The sequence below is a fragment of the Nicotiana attenuata genome, chromosome 6, assembly GCF_001879085.1.
Source record: "Nicotiana attenuata strain UT chromosome 6, NIATTr2, whole genome shotgun sequence".
NCBI lineage: Eukaryota > Viridiplantae > Streptophyta > Magnoliopsida > Solanales > Solanaceae > Nicotiana > Nicotiana attenuata.
Genome location: NC_031994.1, coordinates 8,447,092 through 8,467,787, shown reverse-complemented (window position 1 = coordinate 8,467,787; position 20,696 = coordinate 8,447,092). Strand labels below are relative to the sequence as shown.

Genomic DNA, 20,696 nt, shown 5'->3' with positions numbered 1-20,696 from the left:
CGATCTTATAGGAGAAAACTAATTCTACTTATGTTGGCTTAAAGACTAATTTTAATTATTTATTATATTCCTATAACCAATAGAAGAGGATCGTAGTTTTTTTAATTTGTAAATATTATTTTCTTAGAGAGATATATTTTGTGGTTGATAAAATTATAATAAAAATCAATTAATAATGAACTACTTAATATATATATATATATATATATATATATATATATATACATGGCAGCCTTTCGGATGTGTGTTTACCGCAGAAAATCTTTATTATGTCTTAAATTAGGCTTAAATTATATGTGGCATGTTTCCTTAAGTGTCTGATTTAGTCAAATCTTTTCAAGGTTATTTGATTTTGACTAAATTTTTAAAGATTACTTTGAGTTAACTTTTCAGCAACTAAGCTAAACACATCAAGTTACACAGAATTGGGTATAACGTATTAATGTTCGAATCTGTAAAGGTGTTTGGTTCATAATTCGGCCATTATGTGATAAAGTTTTATATTAATATATTTTGGACTATTACGGTGATAATGTTTTATTCCTAAAGGTTTCTGAGAATGCATACACTTCACAGTAATTGCACGTAAATCCCTCATTGAATTGATAGTGATTTGGTTATGGTATTGTATAATAATTGATGTATGTGTTTTAAAGTTAGGTAGTTTGTTAGTCACCAAAGTGATCAAACTAGAATGTCTAAAATATTCGCACACATAAAATTATAGTTTATCCATGAAATTAATGAAATGCCTATGATTGAAAATAAATGGATAAATTAAATTTCACTATTGCTAGAACTTAAGGATTTACCCAAAGGTGGATCAATTATTCTATGAATAGTGATATGATGAGGTAAATTAATATTCTTAGTCAAATATATATTGTCTGTCCAAAGATGGCATTTATATTTGGTCAAAAATATTTAATTACCTATTAAAGACTAAGTGGCATTTAAATTATGATAGTGTGTCGTAGTATTTACCCAAAGGAGAATTGGGATATGCTTTAACTGTTTTGTTGAATCCATATTGATTTGTGAGCATGTATTATCTATTTTGCAGCTATTCCTTTTCATTCGCTTGCTTCGTCTGTTACTGTGTTCAACGGATTGAACTTCTCTGAATGGCGTGAACAAGTCCAGTTCCACTTAGGTGTGATGGATCTTGACTTGGCTCTGCTGAATGATAAGCCCGCTGCCATTACTGATTCGAGCAGTGCGGATGAGAAGTCTTTCCATAAAGCATGGGAACGTCTAACAGGCTAAGCCTTATGTTTATGCGAATGAATATTGCCAACAACATTAAGAGTACTATTCCACAAACAGAAAGTGCCAGGGAATACCTGAAGTTTGTGGAAGAACGTTTTCGTTCTGCAGATAAGTCTCTCGCTGGTACACTAATGGCCGAACTCACGACCATGAAGTTTGATGGGTCGCGTAGTATGCAAAACCATATCATCGAGATGATTAACATTGCAGCAAGACTTCAGACCTTGGGGATGAAAGCGGATGACTCCTTCTTGGTTCAGTTTATTCTGAACTCGTTACCTCTTGAGTATGGACCTTTTCAAATTAACTATAACACTATTAAGGATAAGTGGAATGTTAGTGAATTGTCCAGTATGCTTACTCAAGAGGAGTCAAGACTTAAGAAACAAGGGAGTCATTCAATTAACCTCATGGGTCAAGGAGCTGGTAAAGGACTTAAAATGAAGGCCAACAAGTTCAAGAAGAAGAAAGCACCTGCTAAAGCTCAACAGGATGCTAACAAGGAACATAAGGCAGATACGTGTCGTTTCTGTAACAAGGAAGGACACTATCAGAAAGATTGCCTGAAACGTAAAGCTTGGTTCGAAAAGAAAGGTACAATTAGTGCTTTTGTATGTTTCGAATCAAATTTAGTAGAAGTTCCTAATAATACTTGGTGGCTTGATTCTGGTGCAACTGCTCATGCATCTACTACAAATCCAACTAAGGATTTCTTGTTCATGGAAAATCGTATGAAGGCTCCAATTGAAGGCATAGGGACTTATCGTTTGATCATGGAGATTGGACGTCACCTTGATCTATTACAGACTCTTTATGTACCTTCAGTTTCTAGGAATTTGATTTCTCTTTCAAGACTTGATGTTTCTGGATTTGATTTAAAGTTTGGAAATGGATGTTTCAATTTATATAAGAATGCTATTTTTTATGGTTCTGGTTTTCTTAGTGATGGTTTATATAAATTGAAACTCGATATTGGTTTTTCTGAATCCCTTCTTACTGTTCAACATAATGTTGGAATTAAACGTAGTTCACTAGATGAAAGTTCTGCTTACTTGTGGCATAGACGTTTGGGTCATATATCCAAAGAAAGGTTAGAAAGATTAGTACAGAATGAGATTCTTCCGAATCTAAATTTTACTGATCTTACTATATGTTTGGATTGCATTAAGGGAAAGCAAACCAAGCATAGTAAGAAAGGTGCCACAAGAAGCACTCAGCTTCTTGAAATTATACACACCGACATTTGTGGACCCTTTGATGTTCCATCTTTTGGTGGAGAGAAATATTTTATCACTTTTATCGATGATTTTTCACGTTATGGATACATCTATTTACTGAAAGAAAAGTCTCAAGCAGCAGATGCTCTCAAAGTGTTTGTTACTGAGGTTGAAAGGCAATTAGATAAAAAGGTAAAAATCATTAGGTCAGATAGAGGTGGTGAATATTATGGGAAATATAATGAGTCAGGACAATGTCCAGGTCCATTTGCAAAGTTCCTCGAGGAACGTGGCATATGTGCACAGTATACTATGCCAGGAACACCTCAACAAAATGGTGTTGCAGAAAGGCGTAATCGAACATTTATGGATATGGTTAGGAGCATGATAAGTAATTCCTCATTACCCAAATCATTGTGGATGTATGTTCTTAAAACCGCAGTATATTTATTAAACAGGGTTCCTAGTAAGGCAGTTCCTAAGACCCCTTTTGAACTGTGGACAGGAAGGAAACCTAGTTTAAGGCACCTGCATGTTTGGGGTTGCCCAGCGGAAGCTAGAGTTTATAATCCACAAGAAAAGAAATTAGATTCTCGAACAGTAAGTGGTTACTTTATTGGTTACCCAGAGAAATCTAAAGGGTATGTGTTTTACTGTCCAAACCATAGTTCGAGAATTGTTGAAACTGGTAATGCAAGATTCATTGAAAATGGTGAAGTTAGTGGGAGTGTTGAAAAGAAAAGTGTGGAAATTAAAGAGGTGAGGGTCAATATTCTATTACCCAGAAATGTGCCTACTTCCACACAAATACCAAATATTGTTCCAGTTGTTGAAGAACACTTTGAAAACACCGAGCAACGTTTGGATGAAACACTTCATGAAGAAACTAACTCACAAATATCTGACATAAATGAGCCACAAGAAATGCCATTAAGAAAATCTCAAAGAGTTAGAAAATCGGCTATTTCGGATGATTACGTGGTTTATTCGCAAGATTCAGATTTTGACATTGGTCTTAATAAGGATCCGGTTTCATTTTCACAAGCCATAGAAAGTAATGAGTCTGGCAAATGGGTTGATGCCATGAAGGAAGAGTTAAAATTCATGGAATACAATAAAGTCTGGGATCTTGTTGAATTGCCAGAAATTTCTAAAAGAATCGGGTGTAGATGGGTCTTTAAGACCAAACGCGATTCAAATGGCAATATTGAGAGATATAAAGCCAGACTTGTTGCCAAGGGTTATACTCAGAAAGGAGGCATTGATTATAAAGAGACCTTTTCACCGGTCTCAAAGAAAGACTCGTTAAGAATTATTATGGCTTTGGTGGCTCACTATGATTTAGAGTAACACCAAATGGATGTGAAAACTGCCTTTCTTAATGGAGATCTCGAGGAGGAAGTGTATATGGACCAATCAGAGGGTTTCGAAACTAAAGGAAAAGGTCAAATGGTGTGTAAACTGAAGAAGTCAATATATGGACTTAAACAAGCCTCACGACAATGGTATATAAAGTTTAATCATACCATAACATCTTTTGGATTTGTGGAAAATACCGTTGATCGGTGTATATACCAAAAGATTAGTGGGAGCAAGTTTATATTTTTAGTCCTATATGTTGATGATATCCTACTTGCTGCTAATGACTTAGGTATATTGCGTGAGACTAAAGATTTCCTCTCTAAGAATTTTAAAATGAAAGATATGGGTGAGGCATCCTATGTGATAGGAATAGAAATATTCCGTGATAGATCACAAGGATTATTGGGATTGTCTCAGAAAGGCTATATCGAAAGAGTTCTAGAGAGATTTAATATGAACAATTGTTCAGCAGGAATTGTTCCAATTCAAAAAGGGGACAAATTTAGTCTCATGCAATGCCCTAAGAATGATGTAGAACGAAAAGAAATGGAATCAATTCCTTACTCTTCTATTGTTGGTAGTCTGATGTATGCTCAGACTTGCACAAGACCGGATATTAGTTTTGCTGTAGGAATGTTGGGAAGATATCAGAGTAACCCAGGAATTGATCATTGGAAAGCTGCAAAGAAAGTTTTGAGGTACCTAAAAGGAACGAAGGATTACATGCTCATGTATAGGAGATCCAAGCATTTGGAAGTTGTTGGATACTCGGATTCAGATTTCGCTGGATGTATTGACACTAGAAAATCCACGTTTGGTTATTTGTTCCAATTAGCTGAAGGAGCAATATCGTGGAAGAGTGCCAAACAGTCTATTATTGCTACATCCACGATGGAAGCAGAATTTGTGGCATGTTTTGAAGCCACAATTCATGCATTATGGCTGCGAAACTTTATTTCAGGACTTGGGGTTGTCGACAACATTACCAAGCCGCTGAAAATTTACTGTGATAATTCTGCAGCAGTATTCTTCTCCAAGAACGATAAGTACTCCAAAGGTGCCAAACATATGGAATTAAAGTACTTTACCGTCAAGGAGGAAGTTCAGAAACAAAGAGTGTCACTTGAGCATACTAGAACTGATCTCATGATTGCAGATCCGCTAACGAAAGGTTTACAACCAAAGATATTTAAAGAACATGTACATAGAATGGGTCTTGGTTGTATTTATACTGATGTATTTATGATGTTTTGACACTCTGAGCTCATTTATATGTTTCTGATATACATTAATGATTTCTTGTTTCTCATAATGGTGTACACATTATTGTTTTGAGATATTACAAGATAAGTCTCAATGAGACATTATTGTGGACCAGAATATTTTATAGCTTATGGACCTGGTACAATGAGTTGCTAATGTTGTAATATATGGAAGGGAGTATGTAGACAAATCATATATAACCGCCATAACTCACATTTAGTAGTTTATCGTATTATGGTATTTATGATGGACATTATAGAAGAGATTTGTTTATGCGCAACTAATGTTCCTATATTAAATATTAATATTATATGATTATTGGGCCAAGTGGGAGAATGTAAGTTATTTTTCCTACATGTATGTGGCCCAATAGGTTAAGGCCCATAATTAATATTTAATTAATTATCAAATCTCATCCGTCCGATTGGTTACTTGATGGACGTACCAGATTAAGTAAGAACCTCTATAAATTGGTCCTCTCCCCACCCATTAGGGTTACCGTACTTTATTTTCTTTCTTCCATCACTAAAGGCGGCGGTAATGAAAGCTAGGGCAAGGAGCGAGAAACCAATTTACCGATTAACGCTTCCGCTTCAAGATAATGGATTCCGCTTCAGGTATGTTTTCTATGACGATTGCATGTAAGATTATCATGTTCAAGATCCTGGTAAAATAGATAATTTATGCTTACAGCGGATGCAGCGTAGGAGTGTCGGGTTCAATTGAACTCAGTACTTTTGACGCGGAACATAAATTTATGTGTAAAAATCCATCAAAACTATAAAAACTAGTGGATATGAAGCCATACCTTTTAAAATACAACGAGTTCAATGCTAAGAATATTGGAGGTTGAACTCGTAGAGTTCAAATTCTAGATTTGCCTCTGGCATCTATATATGATATATGATTCAAAGAAAACAAGATAAGCGATAAAAATAGATGGAAAATACTGTTTCAGGCCCCTCTTTGAGTATTAGATTTTCCAAATTATTTGCCAACCTTGTCGAGTACTCCTCTTCTGTCTCACCTGATATAAATATTTTAGCACATAGTTATTTACACCATGGAAAATCAGTGTACAATAAGAACTAAAGGACAAACAAATACTTTATCTCCGCTCTATTTTATACGACCCTTTCTTTTTCTTTTAAGATATAGTATGTTTGAAAAAAAACGACACTTTTTTGTATTTGGAAACTTTTCAAATTTGAACTTTTTCCTTTAACCTTAATAACATGTTCTTATTGCTATAGAAATGTCATGATATGATATAATTTAAGACCACAAATTCTAAGAATACTTCTGATATACACACTAAGACTCTTTCTTTTTTCATTAAATTCTGTGCTTAATCAAACACCTCACGAAGCAGAGTAAATAATTGATTAGCATGAATGGATAAGAATATTACCCAGAGAGACCGGCGGCAATGAAAGTGGATCCATGGTATCTGTTTAAAGGTGACATGCATGAAAAATATCATGTAAGGCAAAAGAAAAACAACAGAATATAAACAAGAGGAAAAAAATATCACATAAAGTAGAACAGATGAAGTACTTTATTCATCTCTACCAATTGTCAACATCAAACACAAAAGAAAAAAAAAATGAACATAAAAATATTAAATTATCCTATCAGAATTCGCAGAAAGATACAGATATTCTTAATTACTATTTTTAGCAGGCTTTTGGAAAGGAAATATGAGCAGCAGCTAGAACTTTAAAAAATATGTCTGAAGGCAGGCAATAAGCAAAACCTGAGTGTCATTGGATTCTGATCCGCTATTTGTGAAAAAAACTTTCGCCATTTTATTTGCAGTAAACATATTCCTATATGTTTGAAAAATAAAATCAGCCAGTGATCTAATAAAGCAAAACTTAATAGCTAAATTTGGCTCGGCTGAGAGTTTGCCATACCAAAGAAGGTTTTGTTGTACGATTCGAAAATGAATGGTAAAATGGCAATGTGTTGAGCTGTTTAATTGCAGCTTCAATCAGACGAGGCTCATTTCCCCTACAATAATGTGTAAGTTGTTAAAGTTCCATTGTTATTAAGAACCAATTAAAAGGCAGCCCGGTGCACTAAGCTCCCGCTATGTGCGAGGTCCGGGGAAGGGACGGACCACAAGTGTCTATTGTACGCAGCCTTACCCTGCATTTTTGCAAGAGGCTGTTTCCACGGCTCGAACTCGTGACCTCCTGGTCACATGGCAGCAAATTCACCAGTTACGCCAAGGTTTTTGGTTATCAAGAACCAAATAAATTCTACAAAAAAGGGTCAGAACTGCCCCTGAAGTATCAGAATTGGTACAAAAATTCCCTCCGTCCACCTATTTGAATAAAAATATCCCTATCGTTATTTTTTTGGCTCAACATTACCTTATTACTAATAGAAAATTCTGGAAAGAAAATTTAATTAATTTCCACGCGTCACCGTCCAACTTAAACGGTAAGCCAAATTATAATTAAACGCAACTGTAACCCACCCGGATATTAACCTACCCCAATTTTAAAACATGTCTTTCCCTCTCTCACAACCTCTACCTCTTCGCCATTTCGTTTTAATGAGCAATTCTTTATGAGTGTATGTCTATAATTATTCACGAAGCAAACCCAAAATAGAGTTCTCTATTAGAATAATTTTCATGGAAGATAGAAGGAAGTGTCATATTCTTTCTTTATGCAAAAAGTTTAGATTCTTTTTGTTTTATTCTTAATTTTATTGTAGTTTTTTTATTTGAAATTTTTGGTGGTTTGCTTCATTATTTTTTGTCATTTCTCTATGAAAATTTGAGGATTTTTTTCAATTTCTTTACGGTTTATGTAATGTGTATTTTTGTATTTTTAATTTATTTCGTTATTTGTTCGATTAATATGTAATCTTTTCTGCTCTGTGTAACGGGTATTGTGCAATTATCACATTTCATACACACTGAGTTCATATACTAATAATATTTGGCAATTTTTTAGATAATTTCTCCACTAGTATTTATTTTCTTCTTTTGAATTATTTTTGTTATTATGAATTTAATTTTTTTATTAGATTACCGTGCTAAGTCTAGTAAAAAAAAAGAATTTTCTATCCATAATTTGCAAGTGAGAAAGGTTGTTGTATTCGTTGCTATTTCCTGCGGATCCACCGGTGCCCAATTAGGAACGAGGAGAGAGAGAGAGAGAGAGAGAGAGTTGTGTTTTAAAATCGGAGCGGGTAAATATTTGGACGGGTTACATGTGAGTTTAATTATATTTTGGTTGAAGTTCAATTTAGGCCAATATAACGGTAGCACGTAGATATTAATTAAATTTCTTTCTTTTTTCCTTCAGAATTTTTTGTTGGTAATAAGGGTAATGTTTAGCTAAAAAAATAACGGTAGGGGTATTTTTATTTAAATAGGTGGACGGAGAGCATCTTTGTACCAATTGATACTTGAGGGGCAGTTTTGGTCCTTTTCCGTAAATTATAAATTAATTTGGAAAAATGGACAAAACCCACGATTTGAAAAATATATTTTGTTGCCCAGGTGTTTGTACATCGCGATCACGGAAGAGATAATGCGATCGCGTATAAGAAACTCCACTACCCAAACAAATGTACTACGGCGATCGCGAAAGAGAAAAAGTACCAGGTGCCAAGGTTACACTTCGCGATCGCGAGATAAGGAATGTGATCGCGATGAAGGAACATCATTGCCGCAAAAAGAGAACTACACGAACGTGTAATGGGGAATGCGAACGCCAAGGCAGAAATTCCTAAGCTACGCGATCGTGCTACTATTCGTGAACGCAAAGAACAATATTGCCTACCTCTAAATTACATTACGCGAACATGAAGGCATTGACGCGAACGCGACGAAGGAAATCAGATTACAGAATCAGCAACTCTAAAGCATGAAGAAATGGTCCATAGCCCATCCGAAACACACCCGAAGTCCCCTAGGACCCTGTCGAAATATGCCAACAAATTCCATAACATAACGTGAACCTACTCGAGACCTCAAATCACATCAAACGACGTCGGAACTACGAATCGCACCACGAATCGAACTTATGAACTTCTAAATCTTCTAACTTCCAAAACTCGCGTCGAAACATGTCAAACCAACCCGGAATGACGTTAAATTTTGCATGAAAGTCCCAAATGACATAACGGAGCTAATCCAACTCTCAGAATCGTATTCCGACCCCAATATCGCCAAAGTCAACTCCCGGTCAAACCTCTAAACCTTCCAAAACTTCAACTTTCCAATTTTCGCCGAAATGCCTCAAATTATCCTACGGACCTCCAAATCCAAATCCAGACGCATGCCTAAGTCCAAAATCACTGTACGAGGCTGTTGGAATCATCAAAATGCCATTTCAGAGTCGTCTTCAAAAGTTAAATCCCGGTCAACTCTTACAGCTTAAGCTTCCACAACAAGAACTCTTCTTTCAAATTGACTCCGAATCCCGAGATAATTTTCAAAACGATCGGTCGAGACACTAAGTCATAACACATAATACGAAGTTGCTCGAGACCTTAAGCCACCGAACGGGACACTAATTCTCAAAATGACCGGACGGGTCGTTACACCCCACCTCCCTAGGACTCCCGCAAAGATAAGGTGGGTAGTTGAAAATCCGGCTATGGGTCAGGGGGTACTTATGCATTTTTCCTATTTAAAACTAAGTTAACTCTAACCTTTTTATTTTATCTTTAATGACATATTTTTACTGTAATACAAATATTATATCATATTTAAATCACAAATTTCAAAAAAAAAGTAAAATAGCACAAATTTTAAGATATATTAAAGGGAACACTACAATTATCAAAGTTTTTATTTGTTAAAATTCGTGTCGAGTCAAACTATAACATATATTGAAATGTGAAAAAAAAAATTTCGTCTTCTCTTCTTTTTGTTTTACTTTTTCCTTGTTTCCCCCTCTCGTTTCTTTCTCTTTCATCATTTCTTTTTATTTTCTTGGTAAAATTTGCTTACATGGATCAGAGCAGAAATTGTAAGAGTGAAGCAAAAGAAAAATAAAAGGAAATTCAAGTACTCAAACAATCTTAAAAACAAATTCAAGTAGCTATATGCTACTTTCTTATAAAGTTTGGGGGTTAATTTATATTCATACGTACTTAACGCAGTAATTCTTCATTTCCCGTTTAAATAAATAAGCCCATCACTCTTATGATATTCATTTCGCCTTCACCGCTCCCTTCACCTTCACCGCCACCGCCACCGCCACCGCCGTTACTTCACCGCTACCGCCGCCAATACCGACTTTGAGGTGCGTTTCATCCTTTTTCGTTTTAGTTTAATTTTTTTTTCTGTTTCTGAATTTTGAAGCATTAAATTGTTCTAGAAGTTTCTATCAGTATAGTATTGTAATTTGTAAAGCTGGAACTTTATACTTATTTATAATCATAATTTATTTAATCGGAGATTGAAATGTCTAGTGTGCCACAACTTGATTTATTGAATTAATGCAAACTGTTAGTTCCTTACCTGTTTGTTACGAGAGTTTTTACCCGAAAATGGGGTTAATTTTGTGCCCCATTTCAATATATTGGATGGAAAAAAAAATGAATTTTCTAACACTAGATGATCTTTACCCATGTGCCTAAGTCTTGGAGTATCCGGTGGAATAGTCGATGCGAGCGCAAACTGGTCCGGATACCATAATCATAAAAAAAATGAATTTTCTGGCATTGTCGCCCAAAGCATGGACTACTTCACTAAAAGCTCTAACGGCTGAGACTTCACTAAAAATGAATTTAGAAGTGCTTATATAAACCAAACCTTCCGTAAGCTAGAAAATGCACTTTGTAAACGATGAAATATTGAGAAATGAAGATGGCGATTTTTGGTAATTATATCAAATGTTGTTGCACTGATGTTTGCTGAAAAAGGCCAGATATTTATTTATACACTATGAGGGTGTTTGGCTAAGCTTATAAGCTGGTCAGACTAGCTTATAAGCACTTTTGGCTTAGAGGGTGTTTGGCTAAGCTTATAAGCCGGTCAAACTGGCTTATAAGCACTTTTTGCTTATCTACGCGTTTGGTAAAATTAAAAGTGCTTATAAGTTAAGTGCTTATAAGTCAAAAATAAGCCAAAAGCTATAAGTTGGTCTCCCCCAACTTATCAAATTTCAGCTTATAAGCACTATAAGTTTGATCAAAATATTTATTATTCTATCACTAAAATACTTATTTTTAAAACAAAACTCTTCGTATACCCAGTTCTTCAGCTGTATATTATTAATTTCAGCACTTTTATCCAAACACGTAACTACTTATTTTTTAAATCAGTTTCAGCACTTAAAAGTGCTTTTCAGCACCTAATGCTTATCAGCTACTCTAAATCAGCTAAGCCAAACGGGCTCTTATTTACGTGTTCGGTAAAGTTAAAAGTGCTTATAAGCCAAGTGCTTATAAGTCAAAAATAAGCCAAAAGCCATAAGCTGGTCACCCCCAGCTTATGAATTTTTAGCTTATTTTATCCTTAAAATATTCTTTTTTAGAACAAAACTCCTACATCGATATTCACTACCTCAAGTATTCAACCTAACCCCCACCCCACCCCACCCCACCCTCCCCCCTCCCCACCTATTCAAGCTTGCAATTCTCATTGACTATTTAAGATAAGCAAATTCTCTATTCCTTTCCATACTTATATCTATGTGATTGAGAATTAATTTTTGAACTGTATGTAATAAATGAGGACATATCAAAAAAATTTGGTGTATTGCTTTCTAAGTGTTGTGGTGATGAAAACAATGTTTGTTTCTCTTCAAATAATTTGTCCTATTTAGGTTTATTTTTTACTGAGAAACTTTTATCAATTTATTAATTGTTATAACTATCATAAAATAAATTATATTTATCATAAAAATTATCTTATCTAAGCACAATAGTATTTAAAATAAAATGACAAATAAAATATTTTGTATTTGAATCGATTTGGAATCTAAAATTTTGAAGAAATTACGCCCTTATAAGTGTAAACAGTTCTAAGGTTATTTAAGTCATTTTAACAGAAAAAGAGCTTATCAGCACTTTTTTATCAAATACTGCAGCAACTTATTATCAATTTCAACACTTGTACCCAAACATGTAACTGCTTATTTATTAAATCAGTTTCAGCACTTAAAAGTGCTTTTCAGCACCTAATGCTTATCAGCTATTTCAAATCAGCTAATCCAAACGGGCTCTATAACTGCATGTACTTATTTTTTGCATTATAATAAGATATATATGATATAACTGTATTGAGTATTGCACCCAAGGGTGACCTAATCCTCATCCTACAGGGTAATAGCGTCCATTTCCAGCTGTTGTTTTCCTCCCAATAGTAGTCAATGAAGTAGGCTAGAACTATAGGTCTCGGGTTCTGTTAAAAAATGCTATGTGATTTCTTCCCATCTATCCCGGTCATGGTGGATAGAGTTACCTAGTATCTGTTGCTGGTGGGAGGTAGCAGGTATCCCATGAAAATTAGTCGAGGTGCGTGCAAGCTGGCCCAGACACCACTGTTATTAAAAAAAACAGTACTGAGTATCTAGAGTTTATCAATTTGTGTGCTGATTGTGTTGTGATTTGGTTGGTAAGTGTAAAACTGAGTGAAGTAGAACAACATGTAATAGTTGCATTATACTGGGGTGGTGAAATAATTTATGATGCAGACACGGTTCAATATAGTTGCGGTCCTCGAGGTGTGGTTAAACTTTCGCAATCTCTATCCTATGCCTGGTTTAGTTAGACTATTGCACAGTAAAATAGAACTCAACTAGGAGTAACAAACGGGCTGGTCGGGTCGGATATGGTTCGGGTCGAAAACGGGTAATGAGAAACGGATCAATTATCCGACCCGATCCATATTTAATACGGATAAAAAACGGGTTAACCGGTAACCATATTATCCATGATTTCTTGAATATAATCACTTTTGGGAAAATTCTTAGTCTCCCTAACTTGAGGAAGCCCCAATTTGAGGCTTTACAAATGTAAAAGTTAGACCCATTGGTTATCCATTGGTTACTCATTGGTTATCCATTTTCTAAATGGATAATATGGTTCTTATCCATATTTGACCCGTTTTTAAAAAGTTCATTATCTAACCCATTTTTTAGTGGAGAATATGGGTGGTTAACTGTTTTCTTTTAACCATTTTGCCACCCCTAAACCCAACATTGAAGGACAACTTGTTGTATCAGGAAGGTTTCATATGTAGATTGGTCAGAGTGCTACTTGTACAGAAATGCCTATCGTTGACGATGAATCTTTGCAAGATTTTCTTGAGGTACCTGAGACAGTTCGATCTGTTATAAGTCTGCTTGAAATGTACATTAAAAGTGAAATGGTGGTGGTTTCAGAACCATCTTCTGATCTGACGAATAGTTTTTCGGGTATTAGGTATCATACTGAGGTGCTAACTCAAAATACACAACCACAAATTGATGTGCCACTGCCATCAAACAATTATGGTCATGGCCTTACAAATGTCATTCCTTGCTTTGGTTTTGGAGATGGTGCGGGTACTAGCAGGGCTACTGAAATGGGAGATGTTCCAACTGTATCACAAATACAAGCTCTTGTGGATAGTGATCACATGTCGATGAGTTGTCGGAGAGTATTAGTGTTAGATTATGGATGGATTACGGGAAGACAGAACTTGAGTCCAGAATGCTATTCGCAAGCAAAGAGGAGTTGAAGTGGGCTTTTTAAATTATGGATTTGCGGCACAACAAGGAGTTTAGTGTTTGGGAAGCGAAGAAAGACTGTTAAGTGTAAGCGATGGGATTCTGGATGTGAGTGGATTCTCTGAGGTAGGAGAACTTCATCAAATCTAAGGATGATTGGAAAATACATAGGAAGACACACTTATCAAATGGAGGAGCCGTTTAAGATGGTCCATGATAGGTCATTTGTCCGTCGAGTAGGAAGAAAGAGAACTACACGTATTCAAAACAAGGTGGACATGGATCGTTCAACTTATGTTAAAGCATGTGGAATTTGTAGGGAGACAGGGCATGGCAGGCGTAATTGTCAAAAGCCTTATAGCATGCATAGCACCAGTAGGCATTAGCTTTTGTTTATTATATGGCTATAAATTTTAATCTTTCTGATCTATTGCAGTTGCTATGAGTGAAATAGATTGAGTTATGATTGTTTGTATGCTTTTGATGTTGTTTAGTTTGCTGTCATCATTGTCTTTTGTTAGTTTCAATCATTTCAATGACAGTGGGTAATACTCCAACCACTGCATTGTTTAAAGTAATAAAGTACTGTATTACGTAACAGAAGTTAATATATTAAGGAATGCATTTTAAAGTCCCATTACATAATAGAAGTTAATACACTATTTAACGCATAATAAAATACGTAAAGCATTAAGATTGCTCATTAGGCATATTGTCAAGACAATCTTCATTCTTTGTTTGTACAAAGAATTAGTGATGTCAGTTCTAGGACCTAGCTTCTGCTATTTGAACTAGTTATGATTAACCTAACTTTACGTTGATGCCTTGGTGTTTCCTATTTCAATTAATTGGAGGAGCCGGTCGCTATCTTGCTCTCTAGAGGATGAAGTCAACTCTTCCGTAGCAGGGGGCATCAATCATGTACAATGATTATATAATTATATATGGAGGCGGATCTAACATATAAGTGATGACACTACCTCGAACTAGGAATATATATATGTCTATATAGCATGGAGGCAGATCTAACATATAAGTAGTGACACTACCTCGAACTGGGAGTATGTATATGTATCTCTATATAGAATAAAGAATTTTTTTATTAGTTAAGTGGTGCAATCACTGCATTTAAATCCTCACCCGCTTCTGGATTAATAGATCTTGGTTTTGTAATGTATACATTTTCTATGAGCTCATTCTTTGTTTCTCTTAATTAAAGAAAATTACCATAGTTTACTTCATTTAAAAAGATTGATATCACCATAGTTTTCTTCTGGTCTCAATAGTTGGTGTTTCTGTTCTGTTGAATAAGTAGATACTTTTCATGTAAGCTTTTAGGTTAGACCTGTTCTTATAATTCAATAATTTATCTGATGCTAATGTTTCTCAAATATGTAATACTGGAATTTTTACTCAATTGCACTTTTGGTTAAACCAATAATCCTCCACCAAGTTGGTTTTACAGTTCAATCCAGTATCCAGAAGTTTAAACTTTGTTGTGATGCGGAAGATGAATTGGCTTGGGGCACATATCGAAACTTGGCCGAAGCTTATGAATGTTCTTAGATATGTAAATACAGTGACAGCATTGGTAGAACGATTCAAGTAATGCAAAGAGAGAAATAGGAGATATTTCTCATGGTTAACTAATGAATTAATGATCAAATTACTTCTTAAAGAGTATAATGTGATATTAAAACTTTTGATGGCATACTTTTATTGAGGGAAATTCAGAGATGCCGTTTGGGTGTATGTGGATGTTCAGGGAGATTGACTCTTGAGGATTGTAAATTTCACGAACTTAGTGCTTACAGTTATAACTGTCCGTCTTTATATAGGGTTCTTTAATCCTTTTCGAGTAAATAATAAGTGTCGATCTGTATAATACTGATTGATTGACCTTGTATCACATCTTTAGCCTGTCTACAATATACGTGTATTTAATTCAATCTGAAGCCAAGTTCTTGCTGCAGGACAGCCCGTATCAGCACTACAAATAAATGAACAATTGCATTCAAGGTAGCGTCATCTTCTAATTCATTAGCCGCTGGGATATGCCAGGCATGAAGCTCCTCGCGCGTTTTAGATCTTTACGTGTCTGTAAAGATCTTCATGTAATTACAGGTCCTCTGCAATCTCGTTCGTTTCAACCTGATTTTGTTCCCAGAGATCCCAATGCGAAGCCCAAAAGATACAAATACCCTGCTGTCTATGATCCATATGGCCCTCGACCTCCACCTTCAGACAAGATTATTCAGCTGGCTGAACTAATTGCTGCTCTACCCCCTGAAGAGTGTAGACAAATTAGTCCGTTACTCCAGGAGAAACTAAGACATCCGAAGCTGAAACAAATTTCAGTCGAAGGCATGGATTTGGGTGCAATGGGAGGAACAGGTGGCGGACCTGCAAAAGCTGAGGAGAAGAAGGTAGAGAAAACAGCATTTGATGTCAAGCTGGAGAAATTCGATGCAGCTGCAAAAATCAAGGTGATCAAAGAGGTACGTGCATTCACGAGTCTAGGATTGAAGGAAGCCAAGGATTTGGTCGAAAAGGTGCCTGCTATACTTAAACAAGGAGTGACAAAAGAGGAGGCGAATGAAATAATAGAAAAGATCAAAGCTGCTGGTGGAGTTGCTGTCATGGAGTAAAAATCTCTGCTAGGTTCAGAATTTTCCCCCTTTACGTCCATTTTTATGTTAGGATAAGTGGACATAACATCTTTCAGCTATGTTACTCGGACTCTTCACCTTATCAAAAAAAAATAAAAAATTGCTCGGACTCTTCAAAAATGCCATCGGGTGCGTGACGGATCCTCCAAAAGTAGTGCATTTTTTAAGGGTCTGACACGGGTACGGCAACGTTTTGGAGAGTCCGAGCAACATAGTCTTTCTGAATCACAAATTTGATTATCGTTGTATGCTTACGTTTTCCAGGCATAAGGGTTAATTGGTACTAAGCAGAATCCTCAAGTTCTCTAAAGGTTTATAAACCCATTTCACCATGTAGTTCTTGGTTGGTTGTATTTTGATCCTTCCATTTAGTTTTAATATTATTTACTCAGAATACAGATTTGATGACATCAAAGCTGTTTGACAGTGTTGTTATGTTGTAGTTGAACTGCGGTATATTACCAAAATGAGGTATGGTGGGATGGTTGAATCCTTCCACCCTTAATCAGAGCCCAGAGGTTTCGTGTTCGAGATTTTCTCGGAAGGAGTTCTTTACCTCCTTAGTTGGCCTACGCGGCTCTACTACGCGGGCATAACCGAAGTAGATCAAGAGAAGCGACGATGCCCAGACGACAAATTTGACACAATGTCAAACAGGCCAAAGGCTCAGAATGAGACAACTCAGGGATCCAGAATGACTTCATTGACTGATCACCGAACAACATTGACTGATCACCGAACAAGAAAGACGCTTTGTAAAACCGAAAAAGAATTGCCTGTATATTCTATAATTCTAGTTTCATTTGTTCTTTTTATCTTTCTTCTCGGATTGATTGCGCAGCTTAATATAGCAGTAAGTGTACGGTGTAGACGAGAAGCATTCGTTGGTTCCCTCTTGAATCTCTAAATGGAGCTTTGAATGGTTGCTTAGAGCCTCCTAATCTTACAATTTTGCAATAACAACCACCAAATTTATATTTGTATGAGTGTATATTGCTTCTTGTTTTAAGCACATAGCTTGTGGTTTAAATATTCTTCAATTCAAAAGTCATTGCTTCTTTTAATTTTGGGTAACTTTTGTTGGCACTTGATATGTAACTTTTAAGTTGTCCAAGTATTGTCCAAGTATGACATTTGTAGACGTCCAAATTCTGTAGAACTAAAAAGGAACTAACTTTTAATATGAACATTAACTTGAGAAGAGTTGCAGTTTTGGCAGATGGATAATTATAAATTAATTGGTCCAAAAGTAACCCAAGTTAAAATACTACTAATACAGAAGTGATTTAACCCTCTACAACTAGGTGGGTAAAAATAAGACAAGTGTGGCGGAGCTAGAGATCAAGGTGCGAGTCTAGTAACTTTGGTCCAAACTCTATATTTTTCTTTAAAGATTTAATAAAGTACAAATTATTAATTTAAAACTCAATAGCTTAAAAGGGTTAAAAATCCTGAACCCATAAATTTGGCGTCGTCTCTTATTACTATTTCTTTTCCCTGAACTAAAGGTGTCAAGCTTGAGCTTGGGTAATGGAGAACCTTTGGGTAGAAATGGCTTTGCTCGATGCGAATCTATATTTAGTCGAGTCGCTAATGAAAAGAACCATAAATTGTAACATCAATAAGAAAGCAGAAACATTCAATCAACGTCATTTCTTTGTACTAGTAATTAATGGAGTCCAAAATCTAAATGTGGTCTTTTTGGACTCAAAAAATCGAAATAAGTGATGGAAAAAATTAGTGACCAAACTATATAAAACGCCTTTTTAAAATGCGCTTAAATTAACGGCCGTTTTGGACGTTAAGGTAAAGCATGTTTTAAAAAGGCGTTTTATATAAAACGCATTTTAATAAAACGCTATACATATTTTGCGGGCCCACCAATAACTCTTCTGCGCTTAACTGGCATAACAATAATTCAAATGGGTAAAACGTGTTTTAAAAGGGCGATATACCTCAACAAATTCGATCCCCCCGGATTGGGTATTGCCTTATTTAAAGGCGTTAAGGATTTTGCAAAAATCCATTCAGAAATATTCTCAACTCATGTTAAATTTTTCTTCTTGTTAAATTCTCAAGCATTTTGTCATACTGAAGAGCGAAAAGTAAGGGTTTCATTATATTGGGGGGTGAGGTTGTGGTGGCGAATAACTCAGTGAGCTATAGTTTATCTCCACAGAGTCATGTTAAGTTGCCACTTACAGTGGAGTACGATAGACTAGTATCCTTGTTGTGTAATAAAATGAGTGTGAGCAAACATCGGTGAACCTTAAAGTGACCGGAAGATATCTGTATTCTGTCACTTCGCAAGGGGTTTCTTGTTACGCTGAGTTTAACATCGAGGATAATGAAACTTTGAGTGATTTTTTGAGGTCTCCGGATGAATACCGGGAATTTATTTTGATAAAAATGTTGGAAATGTACGTGAAGGTTGAAGACGTTCGAAAAATTGAGGTTGCGCAAAGCAGGGATAACCCTCAGTCATTGGGTGGTTATTCTGGAGCAGTTTTTGCCGAACAGGTTCCGGCCTGATTTAAGCTTATCTCCACGGGCGAATGAGGAGCGAAGAAATGATTTCTCTCTTACTTTACATAATCCACAAGACGAGTGGTAAACTTCAATTTTCCTTTGTGTTGCGATGTCATTTTTGCTGTATTGAATTTGTATTAACACTCATATATTTCATAGAGGGTACCGTCCGGATATGCATTTTACAAGTTATGAATCCACGCCCAGTTGGAATATGCGTAGTTTTGGTGTGTTGGATCATAGTGGTCCATCCGGGAGTCATCACCAACAGGATAATGTCCATCATGGAATGTCAACACATTACGACTTGTAAGTGAGGTGATATAGCTATATGTAAAGTATTTATCAATTTGAGTAGCTTACTATTTTTGTCACGACCCGGATTCACACCCTCGGGAGTCGTGATGGCGCCTACTAGTACGAGCTAGGCAAGCCAGTTAATTTCACAATTTACCCTCTTTACTCATTCTATATTCATTAGCAATTTTTATAATAATAATAATAATAATAATAATAATAATAATAATAATAATAATAATAATAATAATAATAATAATAATAACATTAGACAGCGGAATTTGACATAAGCGGAAGAAAGAAGCCATAAGCTATCTGAACGCGAATTTCTAATACAACTGTTTGAACCTCGACTACCCAGAACTGGTGTCACAGTATCACAGACGGTCTAAGAATACTACAAATAAAGGTCCGAAAGAAATAAATACAACACTGTCTCTGGAAAAGCATGAAAGGAACAGGAATAGTAGATAGAAGGAGATGCCAAGGGTTGCGGACGCCTGCAGGACTGCCTCGGGTCGCCTGATGAGCAAGAATCAGCAATCCCACTGCGGTCCGAAGTCTACAACACTGGGGTCTGCACAAAAGAGTGCAGAGTGTAGTATCAGCACAAGCGACCCCATGTGCTGGTAAGTGCCTAGCCTAACCTCGGCGAAGTAGTGACGAGGCTAGGACCAGACTACCAAATAAACCTGTGAAATTTAACTATATACAGCAGAAAAGAAGTACAGAAAGAAACATTCATATACAGTCAAGTATGGGAGGGGGAAAAACATGCTGCGGGGAAACATCGAATAGTAACAGAAGAGCAACAAGTAAATATGAGGATCACCACAGTTTAATTGAAAATAGGAAGGGGGAAATCATGCTGCGGGGTACAACAAGTATCAACAGGAAACCATCAATTTAGTGTAGAGAAACCGTAACACAGTTATCAATAAAAATTAGGAAATCAAAGACAAGTGCACGGCATCACCCTTCGTGCTTTTACTCTCTCTCACCAAAACAATACACGGCATCACCCTTCGTGCTTTAACACTCTCTCACCAAAACAATACACGGCATCACCCTTCGTGCTTTACGCTCTTCCTCACCCCAAACAACAATCACAAAGAAAATAGGGTAAGGGAATCTATAACCTCGAAATAAAACCAAATAACAACAGAAAATCAGTAAATAAATGTAAAGGACAACATAACTCAATTATCAGCAAGAATCAGGAAAATCAAGGACAAGTGCACGGCACCACCCTTCGTGCTATTACTCTCGTCCTCACCATAAGAATCAATACAATAGGCACGGAATGGTACATCGTGCGGCACGGCATCACCCTTCGTGCTTTACACTCTTTCCTCACCATGAAATCAATATAATAGGCACAGAATGGTACATCGTGCGGCACG

At 36.1% G+C, this 20,696-nt stretch overlaps 1 protein-coding gene across 4 annotated transcripts; it reads left to right on the top strand.

The window, feature by feature from the left end:
• Positions 10,281 to 17,399, top strand: LOC109226592 (50S ribosomal protein L7/L12-like). 4 transcript variants are annotated; one of them, XM_019391398.1, is made up of 3 exons: positions 10,281 to 10,384; positions 15,777 to 15,817; positions 15,923 to 17,399. In XM_019391398.1, exons 2-3 carry the CDS (start codon positions 15,799 to 15,801, stop codon positions 16,444 to 16,446), a joined length of 543 nt encoding a protein of 180 aa, XP_019246943.1. In that variant the 5' UTR covers positions 10,281 to 10,384; positions 15,777 to 15,798; the 3' UTR covers positions 16,447 to 17,399. The 4 variants fall into 4 exon arrangements, with proteins under 4 accessions (XP_019246943.1, XP_019246944.1, XP_019246941.1 ...); XM_019391399.1 differs by having other exon boundaries at positions 15,772 to 15,817; XM_019391396.1 differs by having other exon boundaries at positions 10,282 to 10,384; positions 15,777 to 17,399.

Coding starts and splice junctions, on each gene's coding strand:
- LOC109226592 (XM_019391396.1), top strand. CDS start 15,853: ATGCCAGGCATGAAGCTCCTCGCGCGTTTTAGATCTTTACGTGTCTGT.